The sequence below is a fragment of the Symphalangus syndactylus genome, chromosome 12 (assembly GCF_028878055.3).
Source record: "Symphalangus syndactylus isolate Jambi chromosome 12, NHGRI_mSymSyn1-v2.1_pri, whole genome shotgun sequence".
In the NCBI taxonomy this organism is placed as follows: domain Eukaryota; kingdom Metazoa; phylum Chordata; class Mammalia; order Primates; family Hylobatidae; genus Symphalangus; species Symphalangus syndactylus.
The window spans coordinates 100046003-100069436 of record NC_072441.2 but is presented as its reverse complement, the minus strand read 5'-3'; the positions used below and the strand labels follow the sequence as shown (position 1 = coordinate 100069436).

The 23434-nt window shown below is 39.0% G+C and overlaps 1 protein-coding gene across 15 annotated transcripts in view; it reads right to left on the bottom strand.

The window, feature by feature from the left end:
• The window catches only part of DNM3 (dynamin 3), a 607865-nt gene that overhangs the window by 383827 nt on the left and 200604 nt on the right, over window positions 1-23434 (bottom strand). For all 15 annotated transcript variants that reach the window (XM_063627329.1, XM_063627332.1, XM_063627326.1 and 12 more), the window contains exons 5-10: window positions 15930-16028; window positions 15180-15340; window positions 11443-11585; window positions 7684-7819; window positions 5378-5445; window positions 1695-1833 (exon numbers count right to left, since the gene is read on the bottom strand). In XM_063627329.1, coding sequence (XP_063483399.1) covers window positions 1695-1833; window positions 5378-5445; window positions 7684-7819; window positions 11443-11585; window positions 15180-15340; window positions 15930-16028 — 746 coding nt within the window. The remainder of the gene's footprint in view (window positions 1-1694; window positions 1834-5377; window positions 5446-7683; window positions 7820-11442; window positions 11586-15179; window positions 15341-15929; window positions 16029-23434) is intronic.

The window sequence follows — 23434 nt, the reverse complement described above, 5'->3', positions numbered from 1 at the left end:
TAAGTGCAACTGGCTAAATGGGCTTGGGAACAAACACAGCACAACTGTCCCTTGTAAAGAAGACAGGTTAATTGGTGGGAGTAAGAGACATGGACAACCTAAAGAGAAGCCTCTGGCTAAACATATCTGTGTGCTGAGAGTGGCAATCCTTAGGGTTAGTAGGAAACTCAGTATCAGTTAATCTTGAAAGTCAGTAGAGAGATCAATAAGAAAGCTTTAAATGTACAAGGGACACGACAGGTTGCATTCTGAAGAGTAGATGAGGGCAGCAGGGATGAGGAGTGTTAATAACTGACTTCAAGTTTCCAATTGGTGAGACAGTAGAAAGATTGATTTCTTCAACTCCATGGGCATTCTTCTTTCTGTGCCTCAGTCCCTTAACGCCTGTGGCTCTTTCTTGTTTTGGAGAAGAGAAACCAGGAGTTTAGGAAATGAGGTGGAAGAGCAGTAGGAGCTCTAGAGAAGGGGTCTGAACCTCCCAGTCACCTCTGGGTCTTAAGCTAGTTCCATTTACTGCTTTTCTTTTAGCCTTCACATCAAGGAATTCAGCCCATTTGCCTCTTCTACTATGTACATCTGTTGTTTACCTGAGCCTTTCTGTCAGGTAACTGGGAACTAATATTCATATTCATTCTCATTCTCTGTCTCTCTCATTCTCTCTCTTTCTTCCCACTGGTTTTTCAGAAAGGTAACTGCTAGTAACCATCTATAAAGGGAAGGATAACAAAGCTAACAAAAACAGAATTATCCATAGGTTGAAGAAATATTAAAAGCACGAGTGTTAACTGTCAGGGGGCTAGACCTACCCTACTGTAAATACCATCACTAATTCTCTTTTTTGTTTTTCAATACAAAATATTCTTTTCATGAACCGAGGAATTCAGCACACATTCTCCATATTCCTCAGTGAGGAGTCCCCCTACTTGGGAAGTCTTGACCCAGCACTCTACAGCATAGATTTAATAGATATTCAGGGTAGAGAATGCTGACTGCTGCTAAAATAGCAATTTATGGATCAGCCACCATTTACTGAGCACTTAAATTATGGTTAATCAGTGTGTTAGATGTCCCATAGGTTTCAGGCATCATCTTGTTTAATCCTCACTAAGGTGGTATTACTATTATCATCATCATCCTCATTTCACAGATAAATTAACAAGACTAGAGAGGTTAAGCCCAAGGTCACACAGAAAGTATCAGAGCCAGGATTTCAGTCTAGGTCATTGAAACCCCAAGGCTGGGTTCTTATCCACTACACTACACTGCCCCTTCCCAGAACAGCCAGGCTCAAGTGGAATACATATTTGCAATTTAGAAGAATTTTCTTATTATTATACATACTGTCAATGATTTTCTTCTCTAACAATTACCCTCATCCATGCACCACCGGAAAAATAAGCTTAGGGCATTTGCCTAATAGTTCGGAAGTAATGTTTATTTGTTTAAGACAACATGGGGAAAATCAGCCAAAGAAATATACTCTTTCTAAACCACCGTATTAGGAATGATAGAAGACAGTATGTCTGCCCTTCATGAAAGCAATTCCCACTCAGTACTTTCCACAACCCTTCCCTGTAGGCAAACACACAACATCTATAACAAAGCGAGGGTCAGGGAAAGAGAATCATGCAATGAGATAGAGAATGTTGATAAACCAAAATCACATACTGGAAAGTTAAATAATTCAAACTTACTTTTTTGGTACACTTCTTCACAGTGTTGATTAATTCTTGTATTACCAGATCCACACTCTTCAAGGAAGGCCCCTTCAACTTTACAATCTGTTTCTTGACTATCGCTTCAAACGCCATGTCTGGAGTAAACAACCCTGTCCTGAAGGTAAGAAAGCAAGCAGCCCATGAGATTTTTTTAATTGAGTAATATTCAAAAATCTTTTGAAAAATGTTTAAATTAACATTCCATTTAAATTAAGCATGTAATAGACCAAGTTTAAAAGTTACATAGTGCCCAAAATGTTTATATGGCACATCATGTGACCTTTAACTAATATTTAACTGTAATTTGTCTTACCTCACTGTTTCACAGCAATAAAAAGAAATGCTACAATAGAAATGGTGTTCTCAATTTAGATTCCTATTTCTAAAAGATTCCAAAATCAATTCCTTGCCCTTTGTGGAACAGCAAGTGAGCTTCACTTTTTATACACTAAAATAGTAGAGTTTCTAGATTATACAATTTATCCATTCCAGGACAGCTATATTACTGTGAGCCTGATAGTTCCCAATCTGAGGTCCTGGGGTACTGGGAGTATAAGACAGTAAGGGGAGTTATGAATTAATTTTAAGATTTCAAGATGCCTAAATAATGAATTTACAAAAATAACAAATGATAACCAAAATAACAAGTGTCTTCCTTTAGGCTCTAATTAATTCAAACTGGTGTTATAATAATGCTTTTCTCATGCTGAACAGGAGCTCAGGAAAGCAGATATATACATGTGCATGTGTATATGTGTTTCATAAAAAGTGAAAAATGATTACTCAAATTTAAACAAAAGGTCAGTAGAGAGAAGCTACAATAACAGGGGCCTTTGAACTCTGAACCTTGGCTGTGACTGAAGGCTGGCAGGTTCCAGGCTTTGGCACTGGATCCTCCCCACTCCTAGGCCCTCTTCCCTCCCCTCGTCACCTATTCTTATTTAGTTAACTTCTCTTCCTGCAACTGAATTCTATGGTACCTTTTTTGGAAAATCTTTTCAACACTTCCCTTATACCATCTTGACTTGACACCCCTTCTTACCATTTGCTTAGCACCCCATGCTCACCTCTATTTCTAACTGTAGTAATCATACTATATTATAATGGTAATTTCTCTGAACGAGGTACAGAATCAAATCCAAACTGTTTAGTACAATATTAAAATTTTTCCAATGTTTGACTCTAATCTTTCTTCACAGTTATTTTTCTCCTCGCCTTTCACGTACCCTATGCTTCAGTCAATTTGCCTTTGCTTATATGGTATGTCTTTGCCTTTGTCTATGATGCTCATTTTACCCTCTTAACAATTTTGGCCTATTCAAATCCCACCTGTGCTTTAAAGCCCAGATGCAAAGCAAGCACTTATAGTTCCAGTCTTTCCCCAGTCTTGCTGCTGAGACCTTCCTTCTTGGAAGCCCAGCATTCTATTTCACATTGCAGGATACAGAGTAGGGAGAGTTGTTACCCTATTTATCTTGATTTGCTCCATAAGGACTGTCTCCCTCCTTTGCTCATAGTCAGCGTTCAGTGTTAACAAAACAATGAAGAAAAACAAAGCATCTCTTCCATCAAGTCCTTCATGGGCAAAGAGGGCTTCTACTATTCAAATAGCCAATGGAATCAAATGGGAAAAAAAATTGTCAAACCAAGTATATATTTAAAGGCCTAAATAAGCATACCATGAGTATGTCTTATGCTCAGGACATTGTGCATTTCTTATCATCTTACAGGCAAATTTATAATAACCACCAACAATCTCCTGTTGGTAGGCATATAAATCAGAAATCGACAATTCTGAATTACTGAGATTTTGCAGTTATATTTGACAAAGGCCGTATATGGTAATGAGTTTTACAAGTGAAGTAAAAATACTGTATTTGGCTGAGTTCAAATACTGTATGACCCCAAAAAATGTAATTTGGTTCCACTGCATTTATCAGATAAACATGTCCAAATACCAGATCTGCCCAGCTAAAAAGCAAAACAGTTTCTACACCAAATGTATTCTGGATTTGGTGGAGAAGAAATAGAATAGGGAGCTTAGAAATCCTATCGATAGTAAAAGAAAAAACATTAGATTTGGTTATAGATGTTTTCTCGTCTTCACTTTGTAAACTCATATCTGCTCATACTATTTGAGATTTGTGGAGCAGATTGTCTAAATTTTAAAACAATAAATAACTCAAGCATCATAACTCCTTTGTAAAATCACCCATCACATGCAAACTCAGTGTCAAGCATTGCCTTCTCAGGGTCTGTTCCCAGCATAGTCTCAACTTGGCCTTTTGGCAGAGGCTGAACCACAAATGACAACAGGCAGGGGCCACCTCCTTCATGTGAGGCAATCTATGTACTAGGCAACTCAAGTTTTATTTCCTTGAATTAAGGACACTGCAATTCAACATATGCTCATTAAGTTATGTTTAGCCTTCTGTACATGAAATGAAGAAATATGTGCTTTAAAATCATTTGTTGTTATCATAGTTCTTTAAAGAAATTGTTATGAACTGAATGTTTGTGTTCCCCTAAAACTTCCTATGTTGAAACCATACCCTTCAATGTGATGGTAGTAGGAGGTGGGGCCTTTGGGAGGTAATTACATCATGAGGGCAGAACCCTCAATAATGAGATTAACGCCCTTATAAGAAGAGGCCAGAGAGCTAACTAGCTTTCTCTCTGCCACATGAGAACAGAATGAGAAGATAGCAATGTGCAGGCCGGAAAAGGGTTCTCACCAGAACCTGACCATGCTCACACCCTGACCTAGGATTTTCAAACCCCAGAACTGTCAGAAATAAATTTCTGTTGTTTATAAGCCACTCAGTCTGTGGTCATTTGTTACAGCAGTCCAAACAGACTAATATAGAAGGTAATTTAGAATAATCTCACTTTAAACAAGGGGAAATTCAGACACAAGTTCCACCCCACCCCCAACCCCATCCAGCTCAGGTCCCTCTGCTCTCCTGACTGCATTCCTCAAGCCAGTCCCAATGCATATGCATGACTCTTGGCTCCATGGATACATGCTGTGCCCTCTCACCTCTTTGCCTTTGGTCATCCCACCCCTTCCACCGGAAAGCCCTTTTTTTTATCCTCCAGCCTCAACAACCTCCATTCCATCCTTCCATCCTCTCCTGTCTCATCACACTGCCGCGCACTTCATATACACGCCCCCACATGCATAAGCACACATGCACACACAACACCTCCTGGACTGCTGAAATCATCCTCTCCACAGGCAAGGATAAACTTGAAATTAACTACCTCCATTAATCTTTCCCAATCTTGCTCCACAACACTAGTCAAAATTAATCTGTCCCTTCTCCGGTGTAAGTAATGATTAATTATGAGCATGTCTGGCCTCCCTCATGAAAAATGAAGGCTCTGGAGAATGAGGTCTTGCTAATCTGCAAATCCCCTATTGTGCAGGGTACAGGTTGGAAGTGCAGAAAATGTTTTTGCTTTTTCACTTGGAAAAAACTGACTATAGCAATACAGGAAGTTACCATTAAACCCCAAAGTAGGATTTCCTGTTTCTTTCTCCCACTTCTGTATTCTACCCTGTTCAATGATGAAAAGATGAGTTTCCTAGCCATTTATAAACATGAATTTTATTTTGGTAGCTTGAGCAGATGACAAGAAAAATGTGAATCACTTGCCTGATACCATGTATGTTTTTGATTGCATAGCTTATTTCTCTTCGCAATTCTTTCTCATTGAACTCCATCTGCAGATGCAAAATGAGCCACGGTTATGACACTTAATTCCTTTGAATAATATTGTTGAACATTACAGAATGAGAATAACTTGACTTCATTATTAATAAGTGGATACTCATGTCTTTCCTAACCTAAACCCAGATGGTCAAAACATCTGTTTATATAAAGTTCAAGGCAACATAGAACACTAGGGGTTTTAGGGAGTTTGGGGGCATGGATTTTAACTTTGTTATAGATATGGAGTGCTATGCATAAGGATGCCTTCTGGACATAAATCTAGCCATTCATTTGAAATGTTCATTCTTTTGCTGAATATGGTAAATTTGAGGGCACAGGAGAATACATAAATGAGAGTATCACCTGATGTGCCGTAGCAGTACAGATGTCCTGAAATTAACAATGGCTGTCTTTTGTCCCTGGCCACTTAAAACATTTGAGTTAAAGGCCTCTTTGTAAAAGAAAATTAGTAATATTTTAAAAAGACAACACAGGACAGATTACTATACAAATATTTCTTAGAAGTGCTAGGTACCATAAATCTACTTGGAAGTAGGATGAAAGCGTCATAGAGCTTAGACCGCAAAGGGATAGCCGAAGAACACTGAGTTCAGTCCTGACTTCTGAGACTTGGCCTCTCCAGCTTCATTGTCTGTCCATTTCCCCCCCTCACAGTTTATGCCCTAGAATGATGAATTGCTCTAGGTTTCTACCCACAACCGATGGCTTCATAGCTCAGGGCCTTTATCATTCCTCTCCTGTCTGGATCACCTCCTCCTGTAACCTACCTCTTCCTGCTTAACTAGCTGCTCATACTTCCAAACTCAGCTCAGAAGGCTGGTTCCCTTACACACTTGAGCTGGGATTCATGTCTGTGGGCTGTGTTTCCATAGCACCCTTTGCTGAAGTTTATCACTTTACTTAGCACATTTTAATGAAATTATCTATTTACCCATTTGCCTCCCACACGAAGACATAAGCACTCGCCTCTGTTTGAGACAAGTAGCATGGTCCCTAAAACTACTCAACTGCCTATTGGGCATTTTACACTTAGCACATCCAAAACAGAACTCCTAATTCACTTCTCCATACAAACAGAGCTTTTCCTCTATTTCCCTCATCTGATAGGCACTACCACTCACTCAGCTGTGAAAGCCAAAACCTTGGAATTCATCTCAAAACTTCTTTTTCTTCCATTCCCCATTTCAATCGAAGCCCTAGCAACTTTATCTCCAAAACCCCAAAGCCACCCATCTCTCTATCCTTTCTTGCTGGGGCACTTTTATTGGAAAGCTAAAGAAGTTTAATTCTCAGCGTTTCCCCCCTGCACAAGCCTCTTCCAAGACCCTGTGCCTGTGTGTTTATAATTTTGTATTCTTCTTCAATTTAAAATTGTAGAAGCTTTAGACTTCACAGAAAATGAATCCACCCCTGGGTCTGGTCTACTGTTCTCCTCACTCTCTTAGCTCTTTACAATCCAGCAGGTATACTATTCTTCTAAAAACATCAACAAATCAAGTCACATCACTGCTTAAAACCCTCCTGTAACTTCCCATTGTTAAGCATAAAGACTTTACCTCAACCTAGAAAGCTTTGTGTGAACTGGACACTTCCTCCCTCTCTGAATTCATTCATGCCCCTCTCCTTCATCAGCCACATCTGTTCTTCACCTGTCATACTTTAGTGCCTTACCCGAGGTTGCTACTTGTGCCTTGAACCATCCCTTTCCCCCAGTTCTTTACCCAGCTGACCTCTTCATGCCAGTCTGGGCACAGTCTAAATGTCCTCTGCTCAGACAGAATTTGCCTGATTATTCCATTAAAAGTGGCTCATCTGTCCCCTCTCTCATATCATTTTACATAAAAACATTTGAAACTTTCGTATTTGTCTATTTGTTAATTTTCTGTCTTTCCCCACTAGACAAGCAAGGGTCTTCTCTGTCTTAATCACTGGCACCTAGAAATTTGGTGCATAGTACATGCTTAAGAAATATTTTTAAATTAATTAGACAACAAACATAGGAAACTCAATTAGTATTTGTGTTTGAAATGTAGTTAAATCTCATTAAATAAAATCAGAATCATCAGTAAGAACATATTTCTCTCCTGAATTTCATTACCTGAATATGGAGGTTTTGTTCAAAGAACTATGTTAGTTCTATACCACTCACACAATATTGTATCAAGTTGTATAAAACAGAATATGGAAGTGAAGTGAAGCTAAGGAAAAAAATAACGTTTGACACAAACCTTTACTATCTCAAAAGGAAAGCGTTCATGAAAAATACGATTGATTTTAGCACCACCTGAGAGTTCCAGGGTATCTACTTGATCCCCTGACCCTTCAATTCTCTTCTCAAAGTCCACAGCAAATTGCTGAACCATCCTGTAATTGTTAAAGAGAAATAGATTCAAGTCAAAGTTACAAGCCTTTGCACTCTTCATTTTCTTTTCCTACGATTATTTGTTAGAATCCTTTTCCAGGTGCTCTTAGTGGCACCTACTGGCAGAGTTAACATTGCACTCTATGTAGCACTCACAGTGTGATTATATGAAATACACATCATTAAGATTTTAGACACTTAATTAGAATAAATATTTAAATATAGTTGTCTTTCAATGCATTCTGTTCATTTGATTGCAGTCATAAAATGGTATTTAAAGAATACTTGAAATAGAGAGTTAATCAATTAAACTTTATGTAGAATAGTCAAATGGACCTGAACTCCTATGACATCACAACCACCTAGTGTCCCAAATGCTCCAGCTCTATTACTCCCCCAATGTCACAGCCTCAGTCTCTCCTCACATTCATCCCTAGGTGATCTCAATGTTGCCATAGTTTCAAGGATTATTGGGAAATAGTTTCTCCACACCTTCCGCTTTAGCCCATAACTCTCAGAAGAGTGAGTGGCCCATATGCTCAACTGTACTGGATGTTTATTTCCTCTTAGCTGCCTTGAACTCAACACACCTAAAACAACCTCTCAATTTCTTTCACTCCCAAACCTGCTGATCCTCCTGCATTCCCAAATCTCTCCTCATGGTGGATGATACCACTCACCCCAGGCAGGGAATCTGGGGCATCCAGCATACCTCCCTTTCCCTCACCCAACAGTTGCAGGGAGCCACCAGTTGTAGGTAACTTCTCCTCCATTACAGCTCAGCTGGTTGAGCTCTTCCTCCTCACACCTACTGACACTGCCTTGGTTCAGCTCGCAGCAATGCCTCCCAGCATCACTGAAGACTCCTCTAAATGATCATCCTGCTTTCGAGTTTATCTTTGTCAAAGTCAGACCTCACCCTATCAGAATAACACAGATTTGTGACCCCTCTAATCTAGCTCTAGCCTTGTTTTTCAATGGATCCCCACAATTTGATAACACTATCAAAACTCTTTAGCCCATCTCCCAATATTTTATGGTATGGCCTTGGCTGCCTCTTCAGCCCCATCTCTTACCACTCATCCCAATCACCTTCCAGCCAACCATAAGAAAGCCATTGCAATTCCCCAAATGCACCATGTCCCTGCGCTTTTACACTTTTCTTTCTGCTCAGAGCACCATTCCTTCTGTCCCTTGCTGCTTTGCCTGACTAATTTTTACATGTTCTTTAAGACTCAGCTCAAGCATTGGTTCTTCCCAGAAACTTTTCATGATCCATGACTCTATCCAGCACCACTTCTCATCGCCCCTCCTCTGCATCTTCAGCGTGTTTCCTGCAGAGCACTTGGCACAGTACATTAACATTGCCATGTCTATTAGTCACTCTCCTAAGGGCAAGGACTGTGTGTTTTCTTTACCTTTCCCTGCTCAACATAATTGGGAGATTTAATAAATATTTGTCCCATGAAAGAATGAATTACCTTACACTGGCTGTTAAAAAAAAAAAAAAGGAAAGAAGAAAGAAAGAAAGAAAGAAAGAAAGAAAGAAAGAAAGAGAAGAAAGAAAGAAAGATAGAAAGAAGAAAAAAAAAAACAACTATTTTCATTTGTGATTACCAGGTTTAGAAACTCTAATTTAAACATACTGTAACTAATTTCAAATTCAAAATCTAAAAGGAAAAAAATTCAAACTATCTAAAACTTGTATCTTTTCATTCCCTTCCATCAAAATCATGGATGAATGAAAAGTAACTGAAAATTATTTAGGCCAAAGAAGCTAGACTGTAATTGGATTTAGTTATGTTCATGTATATGCTAATTTTATTTTTTAAAAACACCTGGAGAGGTATGACATACACACTGAGACGTAAAAAATTTTTCAGAAAGTGTACCTCTAGCTGCTCCTTCCCCTAAACCCTATATATACCTCAGCCACCTGGCCCATTTACTAATCCTAGAACAAATGTTACCAAAGTTCTCATGATTCTCTTGCCCTCCTCCTTCCACATGACAAGGTCTTCTCCTACCTCAGGGCCTCTGTTTTCTCTGCAAATTCACATCCTTCCTCACATTTAACTGCTTCCTCACCTGGGCTCCCTTAGTATTTTACACTTACAGAAACATAGCATTTATTACCTTTAACACAATTAATTGTGTTAAATTGCGTTAACTTTTATGTCTGTTTTTCCCTACTCTACTGGGACTTCTTGAGAGCAAGAATCTTATTATCTTATCTTATCGTTCATTTCACAGAACCAGACACTGAGTGCATGAAGAGATTAGAGGAAGGAGGAAGAACAGAGAAAGGAAGGCAGGAGGGAAGGATAGAAGAGAGAAAAGAAATAGGTCAGAAAGAATAGGGCCATAAAGAAGGAGCTGAATCAGCCCTCTGCAAATCAAGAATCTAGCTGTGAAAAGTTCTGTAATCTGAGTCCAGTAAAGTCACAGAGGCAAGACCCAGTATTTGCAAGCACAATAGTTTTAGTTGGATATTAAGATAACGACCTAGGGCCTAAACAGAAATAGCTTTCTCTGTAACTTGAAGAGTTTTTGCAAGAGCTCAACAAAACCCAAGAATGAAAAGAAAGAATAAATTAGGAAAGAGTTATATCTGAAAAAAAAAAAAAAAACTCTTTCCTTTGTATAATATTTTTAATAAGGAAATATAGGATGAAGCAATTAATATTGTATTTAAATATTTGAGCATTTGGGAATCTCCTCACAAAGAAAGAAATTATAGTGTGCACTTTAAATGCCAGTTGAAGGATGCTTTGATTGCCAGGCTGCTGGGGAGAAAAGCACGCCATAAGAGGTACCAAACATCAATTTCAGAGGTAGACCTCGGGTATCCTGCAGTGTGTGCTGGGCAGGGGAGCCTTCCCGTTGAGAGGGACTTGACACAAGTGGAAGCACAGGATAAAGGAACTGATGGCAACAGAAGGATTTGAGGGAGAGAAAAAAGTGTAAGACATAAAGAGCTAGGAATTCTCTAATAATTCTCTGCTATCCTACCCCAAGACACCACAGGGATAACTCTAGTAACCCAGAGATAAGATGGGAAGATCATGAAGGGGTGAAAAGATGCTTGGCAGTTTCACATTTGCATTTTCAAAGGACTACATTAAAATCATTATGTAAAAGGAAAAAAAACTACAGTCTTATTGTTAGCACTTTTTAATTAAATCCTTGGTTCTCATTCCACTGAAAAATGCACACAAATAAGTTACATGAAATAATTGGAATAAAGGATAATAAGTACAATTGACATCCATAGAAACAGCTGAAAAATACAAATGATATTTTCATCTGTATTTACCCACTTCTAAGACAAGGGACAAAAATTCCCGCTGGGTCATCCCTAATGGTTTAACTCACTTAATCCAGTTTTAAAAACACAATTTAAATGGGCATGGGGATGCTCAACTGGTAAGTTGATAATAACAGAATAATACCAATAATTCTTGTTCAACAAAGCATAAAAATTCAAGAGTTATTGTGTATCATATAGATAGCCTCATATAGTTTACTTGCTACCTAAGAAGCAACATGACAAATAGACTAAGGCAATAGAAAACTAAAGAAATTAGATTAAAATGCTGAGCCAAGGAAGGGAAAGATGACCTACTGCAGCAATGCTTTGGTCTTCCTGGTTGGGTCTTCCGGTTTAAAATTTTTGTAGGCTTCTACTTCATGTTCTATGGAGAGCAACTGTCCCTGTAGTTTGTTCCTGAAGTTTGGTAGGGTATCCCGAATGTGGTTGGTAAGTTGCTAAATAAAACAAAATCATACACACAGATTGAAGATTGAATCATATACACAGATTAAAGATTAACTCATGAGACAAAGATCCACCTCCATTGTTTTTCTAGTAATTCAAAATTTCAAACATATGTCTGCATTGGAGATTGACTATTATGTAGATAGGGAGAAGAAACACCAACTCCCTCCTCCACTGCACTTCAGAGATGCTCAAAATTCCTTCATTTAGAGTGACTCACTTGAGCTATCTCTTTAAATCCAGAAGACCCTGTTAAAATGCAGCTAATGTTACTAATGAGGCTGCCCAATAACACCTTAGCATGGATTGATTTACCAGGTCTCCTACCTTGTAGAAAGGAACCTTAAGTTAGAATGTGATAGAAATGAAGGAAGCTAGGAGTCACAGGTGCTGCCCAGTGTTCTCAGGACTAAGTGGTTTACCACACTGATGAAGCTCAGGTAGCCAAGGTGCCAGAGGCACCTGTCAGCTGTTAATTTGCTCCACATTCTTCAGCTGAGGCAGAAACTTACTCCTACTTCCATCTCTAGGCCCCAGTGCAACTCCATGACTGAGTAAGGGAAAGCTCTCTCTGCTATTGAAGGCTTGACATAACCATCTACTTGGCATTTCCACTGAGATCAGCAGGCACCTCAAGCTCACTACAATGAAAACTTCTCCAAGAGCCTAAGAGTGCATGATTAATTAAGAACAAAGGTGAAATAAAAACCCAGATTGTTTAGGTCTTACGGCCTTTCTATTACAATGTGGTTAAACAAAAGTCTGAATTAAAAGAAAAAACAGATAATCTTGAACTTCCTAAGTGATGAACTTGAAATCAATAAAAAGAATATAAACTTCCTAGAAGTTCAGAAAAAAGAAAAAATATTAAAAGTAAGGAGAATTAATATACTCCGATTGACTGAAGAAAGTATTTTAAGTCATCTTTATGTTTATCTGAGGTTACCTGAATATATTTATTAAATAAATCTAGAGTTATTTGTCAATAGTTTATAACTGTATTACCCCCTTGCTCGCAGTAATAAACTGTTGTTAGCACCCTGGCATGCATTGCTGTTCTGACTATGAAGCAGGCAACAAAAGAGCTGAGAGGACAGCATTCCCAATAGCAACATCACAAGAGACAAGGACCCAAATCTAACAGAAACAGCAACCACAAGAAACCAGCAACCAACTGACTGCCATGTGAACTGGTAAATAATAAAAATACCTGATTTCCACCTTTTGCTTCTCAGACATCTCCAGAGCAAAGCAATACTGTGCCTTTCTAAAACACTTCTTCCCCTGGCTTCCATGACTCCAGCTCCTCTCATTTTTCTGCTATCCATTCTGGATGTATCTTCTCTATTTCCTTGGACAATTCACTCTCTTTCCCAGAACAGTAATTACTGAAATTCCTCAAATCTGGGTCCAAGGTCTCTTTTTTGTTTACTGTCTGTACTCTCTTAAGGGAATCTCATTCCATCCTGGCTTCAATAAACATCCAAATACCTATAGCTGTAAGATGTTGTCTCCAAACAAGATTTATCTTTGCTGTGGCACGCATATTTGACCAGCTGCTTGACTTCTCCTCTTGGATGTGTCAATGATATCTCAAGCTCAACATGTCCAAAATCAAGTATTTGATCTTCCCTTCAGGGTTCTCCATCTTGGTGGCTTCATAAGAATCTGGAAACCTGGGACGTAACCTTGACTCCACCTCTCCCATCACCCAACAGCTCTAATCTACCACTTAGTCCTCAATTTTCCTGAATATTTCTCAAACCCGCCCCTTTTTTTCCTCTCCACTGGCCCTTACCACAACCAAATTCCCATAATTTCTCACTTTTACTCCTAACTGGTCTCCTCTTGGTCTTCTTGTCAATACCATATTCTTTTTTCACCCAAGGATCTGATCTTCTTGTTCCTCTACTCAGGACCTTTAAATGACTCCTCATTGGTCTTAGGTAAGAGCCAAAATACTCAATTTGGTCTAGAAACATTACAGGATTCAGCCACTGCCTACATCTCCAATATCATCTAATACAACTCACTACCTCTTTCTCTGCCTTCCCCCCACAGTGAAAATTTCATTCAATTTTTCAAAAATGTCATGTCATTTTCCAGTATTTTCCATATAAATTATCCCACAGGATCAGAAGTATTGGTACACATACATAGCCATAGAATTATCTTAGTTTCAAATATAGTATAAATATTCTTGAGGCAATAAAGAGAGAGTGATTATCCAGGAAAGAAGAAATCTTCAGTTAAAAAAAAATCATTCAATTTTTAGTCAATGAGAATCCAATTGTGTCATAACTTGGGGGTCACCTGTAATAACCTAATAGTCAACCACCTCCTTCCGTTTTTCCAGTATTCAAAACCTAACTCATTTCCAGCTTTATCCTTCTAATCATATTAGTGGTTTTCCTCTGAGATTTTTTCAGTTTATTTGTATTTTTTGTAGGTCAATACAGCTGTGAAAGCAGTATTCTAAAGAGAATTTTGACAGTGCAAAATATATTTGGTAGAGTGTTAGCATTCTTGCATAACAATGCTCCTTCTCTAAAATATATTCATATTTTTAAATGATACAATCATAGTGCTGTTTCCTAGTGTCCAAATATTTATCCTTAATTAAAAAGTATAAACTTTACAATAGTCTGTATTGTATCTCTTAAAATGGAATTATAACATAATTTTTTATTTTCTAAAATTTCTTCTCAGTTGTTTTGCCTAAATGGTTCAGGTATAATGTCACATATTGTGACAGCTATTGATACTTTCCAGGAGCTAAGAATCAGAAATCTACTTGATTAACTGATTGCCTGATTAAGTTCGTATGTAACAGTTAAAGCATAACTTATAAGAATATTTATGAGAAAGGCTGCTAATCACATTAAGTCAATATAATCAAAAGTCAGGGAGGGGGCCCTGCATTCAATGACAATGATGCTTGTCATAACACTTAACTCCAAAAGGGGAGGGAATATCTGTAACCAAGTAACAGCATTGAGGATTTATGGAAGAAGTGTGTGCATAGTGCATGGAGCGGGGTAGGCAGAAGTCCCAATTTTAAATTATTGTGGGAAAAGGGGTTATCTAGAAAAGCATCTTAGATGAGTGGAAATCAATGATTATTTAATTAGGATTTGTGATTCTGAAGATTTTAAATTAAGAAACAAATCAATTCTAAATAAAGCCATGAAAGAAATTTAACAGAAAGTGTAACCTAGCCATTACAGACTGGTGCCTGAAAAACAGATCCCAAGAGATCAACTTTTCAAAGCTCTAAAAATTTAACTTCTCAAGATAACTACACATTACAAATGAATATATGCTAAAATGTATATCCCTGTTCACTGTTCCTAAATAGGTATGTGTTTCTGCTTTGAGAATTGTTCTTGCAATAATAGGAAGGTGAGTTCTATTCACTGAGAATGGTAATAGTGTGAATCTGAGGTACTAATATTCATTTTTAAAATCCCTGTCATTGAAGCTGCATGTCTTGTTTTGGAAAAAAAATAAACTTAATAAATATGAAGTCCAGCACCCACTTACATATTTATAATTGTTCTTGTTGCTTGAAAGAACATTTTTACCTGATTAAGGACCTTCTGCAGGTGTGGGGTTCCCATTCTGTCAGCGATATGTCTGTAAGCTGGGTGGGAAAGGAAAAACTTCCTCTCTGCCAGCATGGCTGCCTTTATGTCCTTCTTCCCATCTATGTCCTTCTGGCTTCTGTTTACCACCCCCACGTAACCTGAAACAAAACACAAATCTATGGAGTTGGGGACACTTTTTGTGGCTTATTCTAGGGAGATTTCAAGGCTCTCACATAGGCAGACTAAGAAAGGCAAAACTAGTTTTAGGCCTGAAGACTGAGTTCCTTTATAAAACTCAACGGGAAACATCAGTATTGAACACAGACTGCTGATTGAGCTTACGATAATTTTTTAGCATCAATACAATAATGCCTCTGACCCTTAAACTGTGTGCATTTTAAGAGAGTGTGTATCTTAGCAGTTTTGTCATATAGCAGGCAAGTAAATACCAGGCTTACAATAGTATAAGTTTATGTAGCCTATGATGAATATTTATAACCTCCCTTCAAACTCCTTCCTTTTCCTGTTTTCGTATTCCTGTTATTTTAAGGAATAGTTCTCCTTTTGGATTATTTTCTAATATATCATTTGGGAACATACAGCCATTCCATAAAAAGTATAACTAATAATAAATCCATTCCTCACAACTGAGAAGGCATTAAAACCAAACCTCCTAGTGGCTTCTCAATCATTTCTCTTCCATATAACAACAACAGCAAAAGTCTTGTATAGACAACAGTACATTACCCCTGCGAAGAGGCAACAGTTTGTTCTCTAGAACATCCCTGGCATCTGTTCCTTCATCCATAAGGTCCAGTTTGGTGATAACTCCAATGGTTCTCAGACCTGCATCATAAACAAACCCAACATTACACAATTTGCAGAGGACTAAAAAATTTTAGACATATATGTCGCAATGCTAAATGTAAAGCACATTTTCCTGGTCCTTTTCCCATTTCTTTCTGTCTTACTTTGTTTTCTAAGTGCTACTTGAGTTTGGTGATTTCAACGTGATGAAGAAGACAGTTGCCAAACCACCCATCCAGAAGATAACCTTCAACCCAAGGGAGAAAAACAAATAGCTATAGCACAAAAATAATTTCGAAATATAAGAGTTTATTTTTGTACCATGCATATATGGAAATTATACATTTTCATTTTGCTCCTAAGTTCTCCATCTAATATGAATATTTGAAATTTTATGTATTACATTATTGAAAGCAAATAAACAAATAAATAGGTTATACATGGACCAATGATGAGAGTGTGTCATAAACCAAGGATTACTATTGATCCAGTTCTAGTCACTGAGGTCAAAAAAATTATAAGAAGAAAAGCAGGTAAAGTGCCATCACCAAAAATAAACCTGTAAGCCACACAGCATTCACTATGCCTTAGAAAAGGAAATAAGATTTAATGGAAAGAAGACTGTACTAAGAATTACAAAGCTTGGATTCTAGTCTCAAGGCAAGTCACCAAAACTCCCCAGGTCTCAGTTTTCCTCATCTGTCAAATAAAGAGTTAGAAACCATGATCTCCAAGGTTTCTTCCAGTAATAAATAATGTAAGAACCTAGATATTTTGTGTAGCACGTCAGATACATGATATTTGTCATTTGCTTTCTTCATTAGATGAAATGGACAGTATTTGCCTAGTAATTTATATTGCTTTTTGTTTTATTTTAAGTTCCAGGACACAAGTGCAGAATGTGTAGATCTGTTACATAGGTATACGAGTGCCGTGGTGGTTTGCTGCACCTACCAAGCCATCATCTAGGTTTTAAGCCCCGCATGCATTAGCTATTTGTCCTAATGTTCTCCCTCCTCTCATCCCCAACATCCTCACTGACCCCAGTGTGTGTTGTTCCCCTCCCTGTGTCCATGTGTTCTCATTGTTCAACTCCCACTTATGAGTGAAAACATGTGGTGTTTGGTTTTCTGTCCTGTATCAGTTTGCTCAGAATAATGGCTTCCAGCTTCATTCATGTCCCTGCAAAGGACACGAACTCATTCCTTTTTATGGCTACATAGTATTCCATGGTGTATATATACCACATTTTCTTTAGCAGTCTATCATTGATGGCCATTTGGGTTGGTTCCAATTCTTTGCTACTATAAATAGTGCATCAATAAACATACATATGCATGTGTCTTTATAGTAGAATAATTTATATTTCTTCGGGTATATACCCAGTAATGGAATTGCTGGATCAAATGGTATTTCTGGTTCTAGATCCTTGAGGGATTGCCACACTGTCTTCCACAATGGTTGAACTAATTTACACTCCCACCAACAGTGTAAAAGCATTCCTATATCTCCACATCCTCTCCAGCATCTATTGTGTCCTGACTCTTTAATGATTGCCATTCTAACTGGCATGAGATGGTATCTCATTGTGGTTTTGATTTGCATTTCTCTAGTGACCAGTGATGATGAGCTTTTTTTCATATGTTTGTTGGCTACATAAATGTCTTCATTCGAGAAGTGTCTGTTCATAACCTTTGCCCACTTTTTGATTGGGTTTTTTTTTCTTGTAAATTTGTTTATGTTCCTTGTAGATTCTGGATATTAGCCCTTTGTCAGATGGGTAGATTGCAAAAATTTTCTCCTACCCTGTAGGTTGCCTGTTCACCCTGATGATAGTTTCTTTTGCTGTGCAGAAGCTCTCTAGTTTAATTAGATCCCATTTGTCAATTTTGGCTTTCATTGCCATTGCTTTGGTGTTTTGGTCATGAAATCTTTGCCCATGTCCTGAATGGTATTGCCTAGGTTTTCTTTTATGGTTCTTATGGTTTTGGGTCTTACATTTAAGTCTTTAATCCATCTTGGGTTAATTTTTGTATAAGGTGTAAGGAAGGGGTCCAGTTTCAGTTTTCTGCATATGGCTAGCCAGTTTTCCCAACACCATTTATTAAATAGGAAATCCTTTCCCCCTTGCTTGTTTTTGTCAGGTTCATCAAAGATCAGATGGTTGTAGATGTGTGGCGTTATTTCTGAGGCCGCTGTTCTGTTTCATTGGTCTATATATCTGTTTTGGTACCAGTACCATGCTGTTTTGGTTACTGTAGCCTTGTAGTATAATATGAAGTCAGGTAGTATGACGCCCCCAGCTTTGTTCTTTTTTGCTTAGGATTGTCTTGGCTATGTGGGCTCTTTTTGGTTTCCATATGAAATTTAAAGTAGTTTTTTCTAATTCTTTGAAGAAAGTCAGTGGTAGCTTGATAGAGGTAGCATTGAATCTATAAATTACTTTGGACACTATGGCCATTTTCATGATATTGATTCTTCCTATCCAGGAGCATGGAATGTTTTTCCATTTGTTTGGGTCCTCTTTTATTCCCTTGAGCAGTGGTTTGTAGTCCTCCTTGAAGAGGTCCTTCACATGCCTTGTAAGTTGGATTCCTAGGTATTTTATTCTCTTTGTAGCAATCACGAATGAGAGTTCATGCGTGATTTGGCTCTCTGTTTGTCTCTTATTGGTGTATAGGAATGCTTGTGATTTTTGCACGTTGATTTTGTATCCTGAAACTTTGCCAAAGTTGCTTATCAGCTTAAGGAGATTTCAGGCTGAGACGATGGGGTTTTCTAAATATACAATCATGTCATCTGCAAACAGGGATAATTTCACTTCCTCTCTTCCTATTTAAATACGCTTTATTTCTTTCTCTTTCCTGATTGACCTGGCCAGAACTTCCAACGCTATGTTGAATAGGAGTGGTGAGAGAAGGCATCCTTGTTTTGTGCCAGTTTTCAAAGGGAATTCTTCCAGCTTTTGCCCATTCAGTATGATATTGGCTGTAGGTTTGTCCTAAATAGCTCTTATTATTTTGAGATATGTTCCATCAATACCTAGTTTATTGAGAGTTTTTATAGCATGAAGGGATGTTGAATTTTGTAGAAGGCCTTTCTGCATCTATTGAGATAATCATGTGGTTTTTGTCATTGGTTCTGTTTATGTGATGGATTATGTTTATTGATTTGCATATGTTGAACCAGCCTTGCATCCCAGAGATGAAGCCAACTTAATCATGGTGGATAAGCTTTTTGATGTGCTGCTGGATTAGGTTTGCCAGTACTTTATTGAGGATTTTTGCATCAATGTTCATCAGAGATATTGGCCTGAAATTTTCTTTTTTTATTGTGTCTCCACCAGGTTTTGGTATCAAGATGATGCTGGCCTCATAAAATGAGTTAGGGAGGAGTCCCTCTTTTTATATAGATTGGAATAGTTTCAGAAGGAATGCTACCAGCTCCTCTTTGTACCTCTGGTAGAATTTGGCTGTGAATCTATCTGGTCCTGGGCTTTTTTTTGGTTGGTAGGCTATTAATTACTGCCTCAACTTCAGACTTGCTATTGGTCTATTCAGGGATTCAACTTCTTCCTGGAGGGTGTATGTGTCTAGTAATTTTTCCATTTCTTGTAGATTTCCTAGTTTATTTGCATAGAGGTGTTTATAGTATTCTCTGATGGTAGTTTGTATTTCTATGGGATCAGTGGTGATATCTCCTTTATCATTTTTTATTGTGTCTATTTGATTCTTCTCTGTTTTCTTCTTTATTAATCTGGCTAGCAGTCTATTTTGTTAATCTTCTCAAAAAACCAGCTCCTGGATTCATTGATTTTTTTTTTTTTTTTTGAGATGGAGTCTTGCTCTGTCCCCCAGGCTGGAGTACAGTGGCGCAATCTCGGCTCACTGCAAGCTCCGCCTCCCAGGTTCACGCCATTCTCCTGCCTCAGCCTCTCCGAGTAGCTGGGACTACAGGTGCCCGCCACCAGGCCCGGCTAATTTTTTGGTATTTTTAGTAGAGACGGGGTTTCACCATGGTCTCGATCTCCTGACCTCATGATCCGCCCGCCTCAGCCTCCCAAAGTGCTGGGATTACAAGCGTGAGCCACCGCGCCTGGCCGATTCATTGATTTTTTGAAGGGCTTTTCGTATCTCTATCTCCTTCAGTTCTGCTCTTATCCTAGTTATTTCTTCTCTTCTGCTAGTTTTTGAATTTGTTTGCTCTTGCTTCTCTAGTTCTTTTAATCGTGATGTTAGGGTGTCGATTTTAGATCTTTTCTGCTTTCTCCTGTGGGCATTTAGTGCTATAAATACCTCTATAAACACTGCTTTAGCTGTGTCCCAGACATTCTGGTACATTGTGTCTTTATTCTCATTGGTTTCAAAGAACTTATTTATTTCTGCCTTAATTTTGTTATTTACCCAGTAGTCATTCAGGAGCAGGTTGTTCAGTTTCTGTGACGTTGTGTGGTTTTCAGTGAGTTTCTTAATCCTGAGTTCTAATTTGATTGCACTGTGGTCAGAGAGACTGTTAGTTATGATTTCCATTCTTTTGCATTTGCTGAGGAGTGTTTTACTTCCAATTATGTGGTCAGTTTTGGAGTAAGTGTGATGTGGTGCTGAGAAAAATGTATATTCTGTTGATTTGGGGTGGAGAGTTCTGTAGATGTCTTAGGTCCTCTTGGTCCAAAGCTGAATTCAAGTCCTGAATATCCTTGTTAATTTCCTGTCTCGTTGACCTAATATTGACAGTAGGGTGTTAAAGTCTCCCACTATTATTATGTGGAAGTCCAAGTCTCTTTGTAGGTCTCTAGGAACTTGCTTTATGAATCTGGATGCTCCTGTATTGGGTGCATATATATTTAGGATAGTTAGCTCTTCTTGTTGCATTGATCCCTTTACCATTATGTAATGCCCTTCTTTGTCTTTTTTGATCTTTGTTGGCTTAAAGTCTGTTTTATCAGAGACTAGGATTGCAACCCCTGCTTTTTTTTGCTTTCCATTTGCTTGGTAAATATCCTTCCATCCCTTTATTTTGAGTCTATGTGTGTCTTTGCACATGCGATGGATCTCCTGAATACAGCACACGGATGGGTCTTGACTCTTTATCCAATTTGCCTGTGTGTGTGTGTTTCTTGAGACAGAGTCTTGCTCTGTCACCCAGGCTGTAGTGCAGTGGCACAATCTCGGCTCACTGCCACCTCTGCCTCCCAGGTTCCAGCGATTCTCCTGCCTGAGCCTCCTGAGTAGCTGGGACTATGAGCGCATGCCACCACACCTGGCTAATTTTTGTATTTTTTAGTAACAGGCTGGTCTTGAACTCTGAACATCTTGGCCAGGCTGGTCTTGAACTCCTGACCTCGTGATCCACCCACCTCAGCATCCTAAAGTGCTGGGATTACAGGTGTGAGCTACTGTGCCCAGCCCAGTCTGTGTTTTTTAATTGGGTGATTTAACCCTTTTACATTTAAGGTTAATATTGTTACGTGTGAGTTTGATCCTGTCATTATCATGCTAGCTGGCTATTTTGCCTGTTATTTGATGCAGTTTCTTCATAGTGTCAATGGTCTTTACAATTTGGTATGTTTTTGCAGTGGCTGGTATCAGTTGTTCCTTTCCATATTTAGTGCTCCCTTCAGGAGCTCTTAAGAGTAAGGCAGTCCTGGTGGTGACAAAATCTCTCGGCATTTGCTTGTCTGTAAAGGATTTTATTTCTCCTTCACTTATGAAGCTTAGTTTGGCTGGATATTAATTTCTGGGTTGAAAATTCTTTTCTTTAAGAATGTTGATCACACCTGTAATCCCAGCACTTTGGGAGGCTGAGGTGGGTGGATCACAAGGTCAGGAGATAGAGACCATCCTGGCTAACATGGTGAAACTCTGTCTCTACTACAAATACAAAAAATTAGCCAGGCGTGGTAGCAGGTGCCTGTAGTCCCAGCTACTCGGGAGGCTGAGGCAGGAGAATGGCATGAACCCGGGAGGTGGAGCTTGCAGTGAGCGAGATTGCACCACTGCACTCCAGCCTGGGTAACAAAGCAAGATTCTGTCTCAAAAAAAACAAAAGAATGTTGAATATTGGCCCCCCCTCTCTTCTGGCTTGTAGGGTTTCCACAGAGAGATCTGCTGTTAGTCTGATGGGCCTCTTTTGTGTGTAACCTGACCTTTCTCTTGGGCTGCCCTTAACATTTTTTCCTTCATTTCAATTTTGGTGAGTCTGACGATTATGTGTCTTGGGGTTGCTCTTCTCAAGGAGTATCTTTCTGGTGTTTTCAATATTTCCTGAATTTGACTGTTGGCCTGTCTTGCTAGGTTGGGGAAGTTCTCCAGGATAATATCCTGAAAAGTGTTTTCCAACTTGGTTCCATTCTCCCCATCACTTTCAGGTACACGATCACATGCAGGTTTAGTCTTTTCACATAGCCCCATATTTCTTGGAGTCTTTGTTCATTCCTTTGCATTCTTTTTTCTCTAATTTCGCCTTCATGCTTTATTTCATTAAGGTGATCTTCAGTCTCTGATATCCTTTCTTCTGCTTGATAGATTCGGGTATTGATACTTGTGTATGCTTCACGAAGTTCTCGTGCTGTGTTTTTCAGCTCCATCAGGTCATTTATGTTCTTCTCTAAACTCGTTATTCTAGTTAGCAATTCCTCTAACATTTTTCCAAGGTTCTTAGCTTCCTTGCATTGGGTTAAAACATCCTCCTTTAGCTCAGAGGAGTTTGTTATTACCCACTTTGTGAAGCCTATTTCTGTCAATTCATCAAACTCATTCTCCTTCCAGTTTTGTTCCCTTTCTGACAAAGAGTTGTGATCCTTTGCAGGAGAAGAGGCATTCTGGTTTTTGGAATTTTCAGCCTTTTTGCGCTGTTTGTTCCTCATCTTCATGGATTTCTCTACCTTTGGTCTTTGAGGTTGGTGATCTTCGGATGGGGTTTCTGTATGGACGTCCTTTTTGTTGACGTTGATGCTATTCTTTTCTGTTTGTTAGTTTTCCTTGTAACATTCAGGCCCCTCTGCTGCAGGTTTGCTGGAGTTTGCTGGAGGTCCACTCCAGATCCTGTTTGCCTGGGTATCACCAGCAGAGGCTGTAGAACGGCAAAGACTGCTGTCTGTTCCTTCCTCTGGAAGTTTTGTCCCAGAGGGGCACCCTCAAGATGCCAGCCAGAGCTCCCCTGTATGAGGTATCTGTCAACCCCTGCTGGGAGGTGTCTCCCAGTCAGGAGGCACGGTGGTCAGGGACCCACTTAAGGAGACATTCTGTCCCTTAGCAGAGCTCAAATGCTGTGCTATGAGAACCATTGCTCTCTTCAGAGCTGGCAGGCAGGAACATTTAAGTCTGCTGAAGCTGCACCCACAGCCGCCCCTTCCCCCAGGTGCTCTGTCCTAGGAAGATAGGAGTTGTATCTATAAGGCCCTGACTGGGGCTGCTGCCTTTCTTTCAGAGATGCCCTGCCCAGAG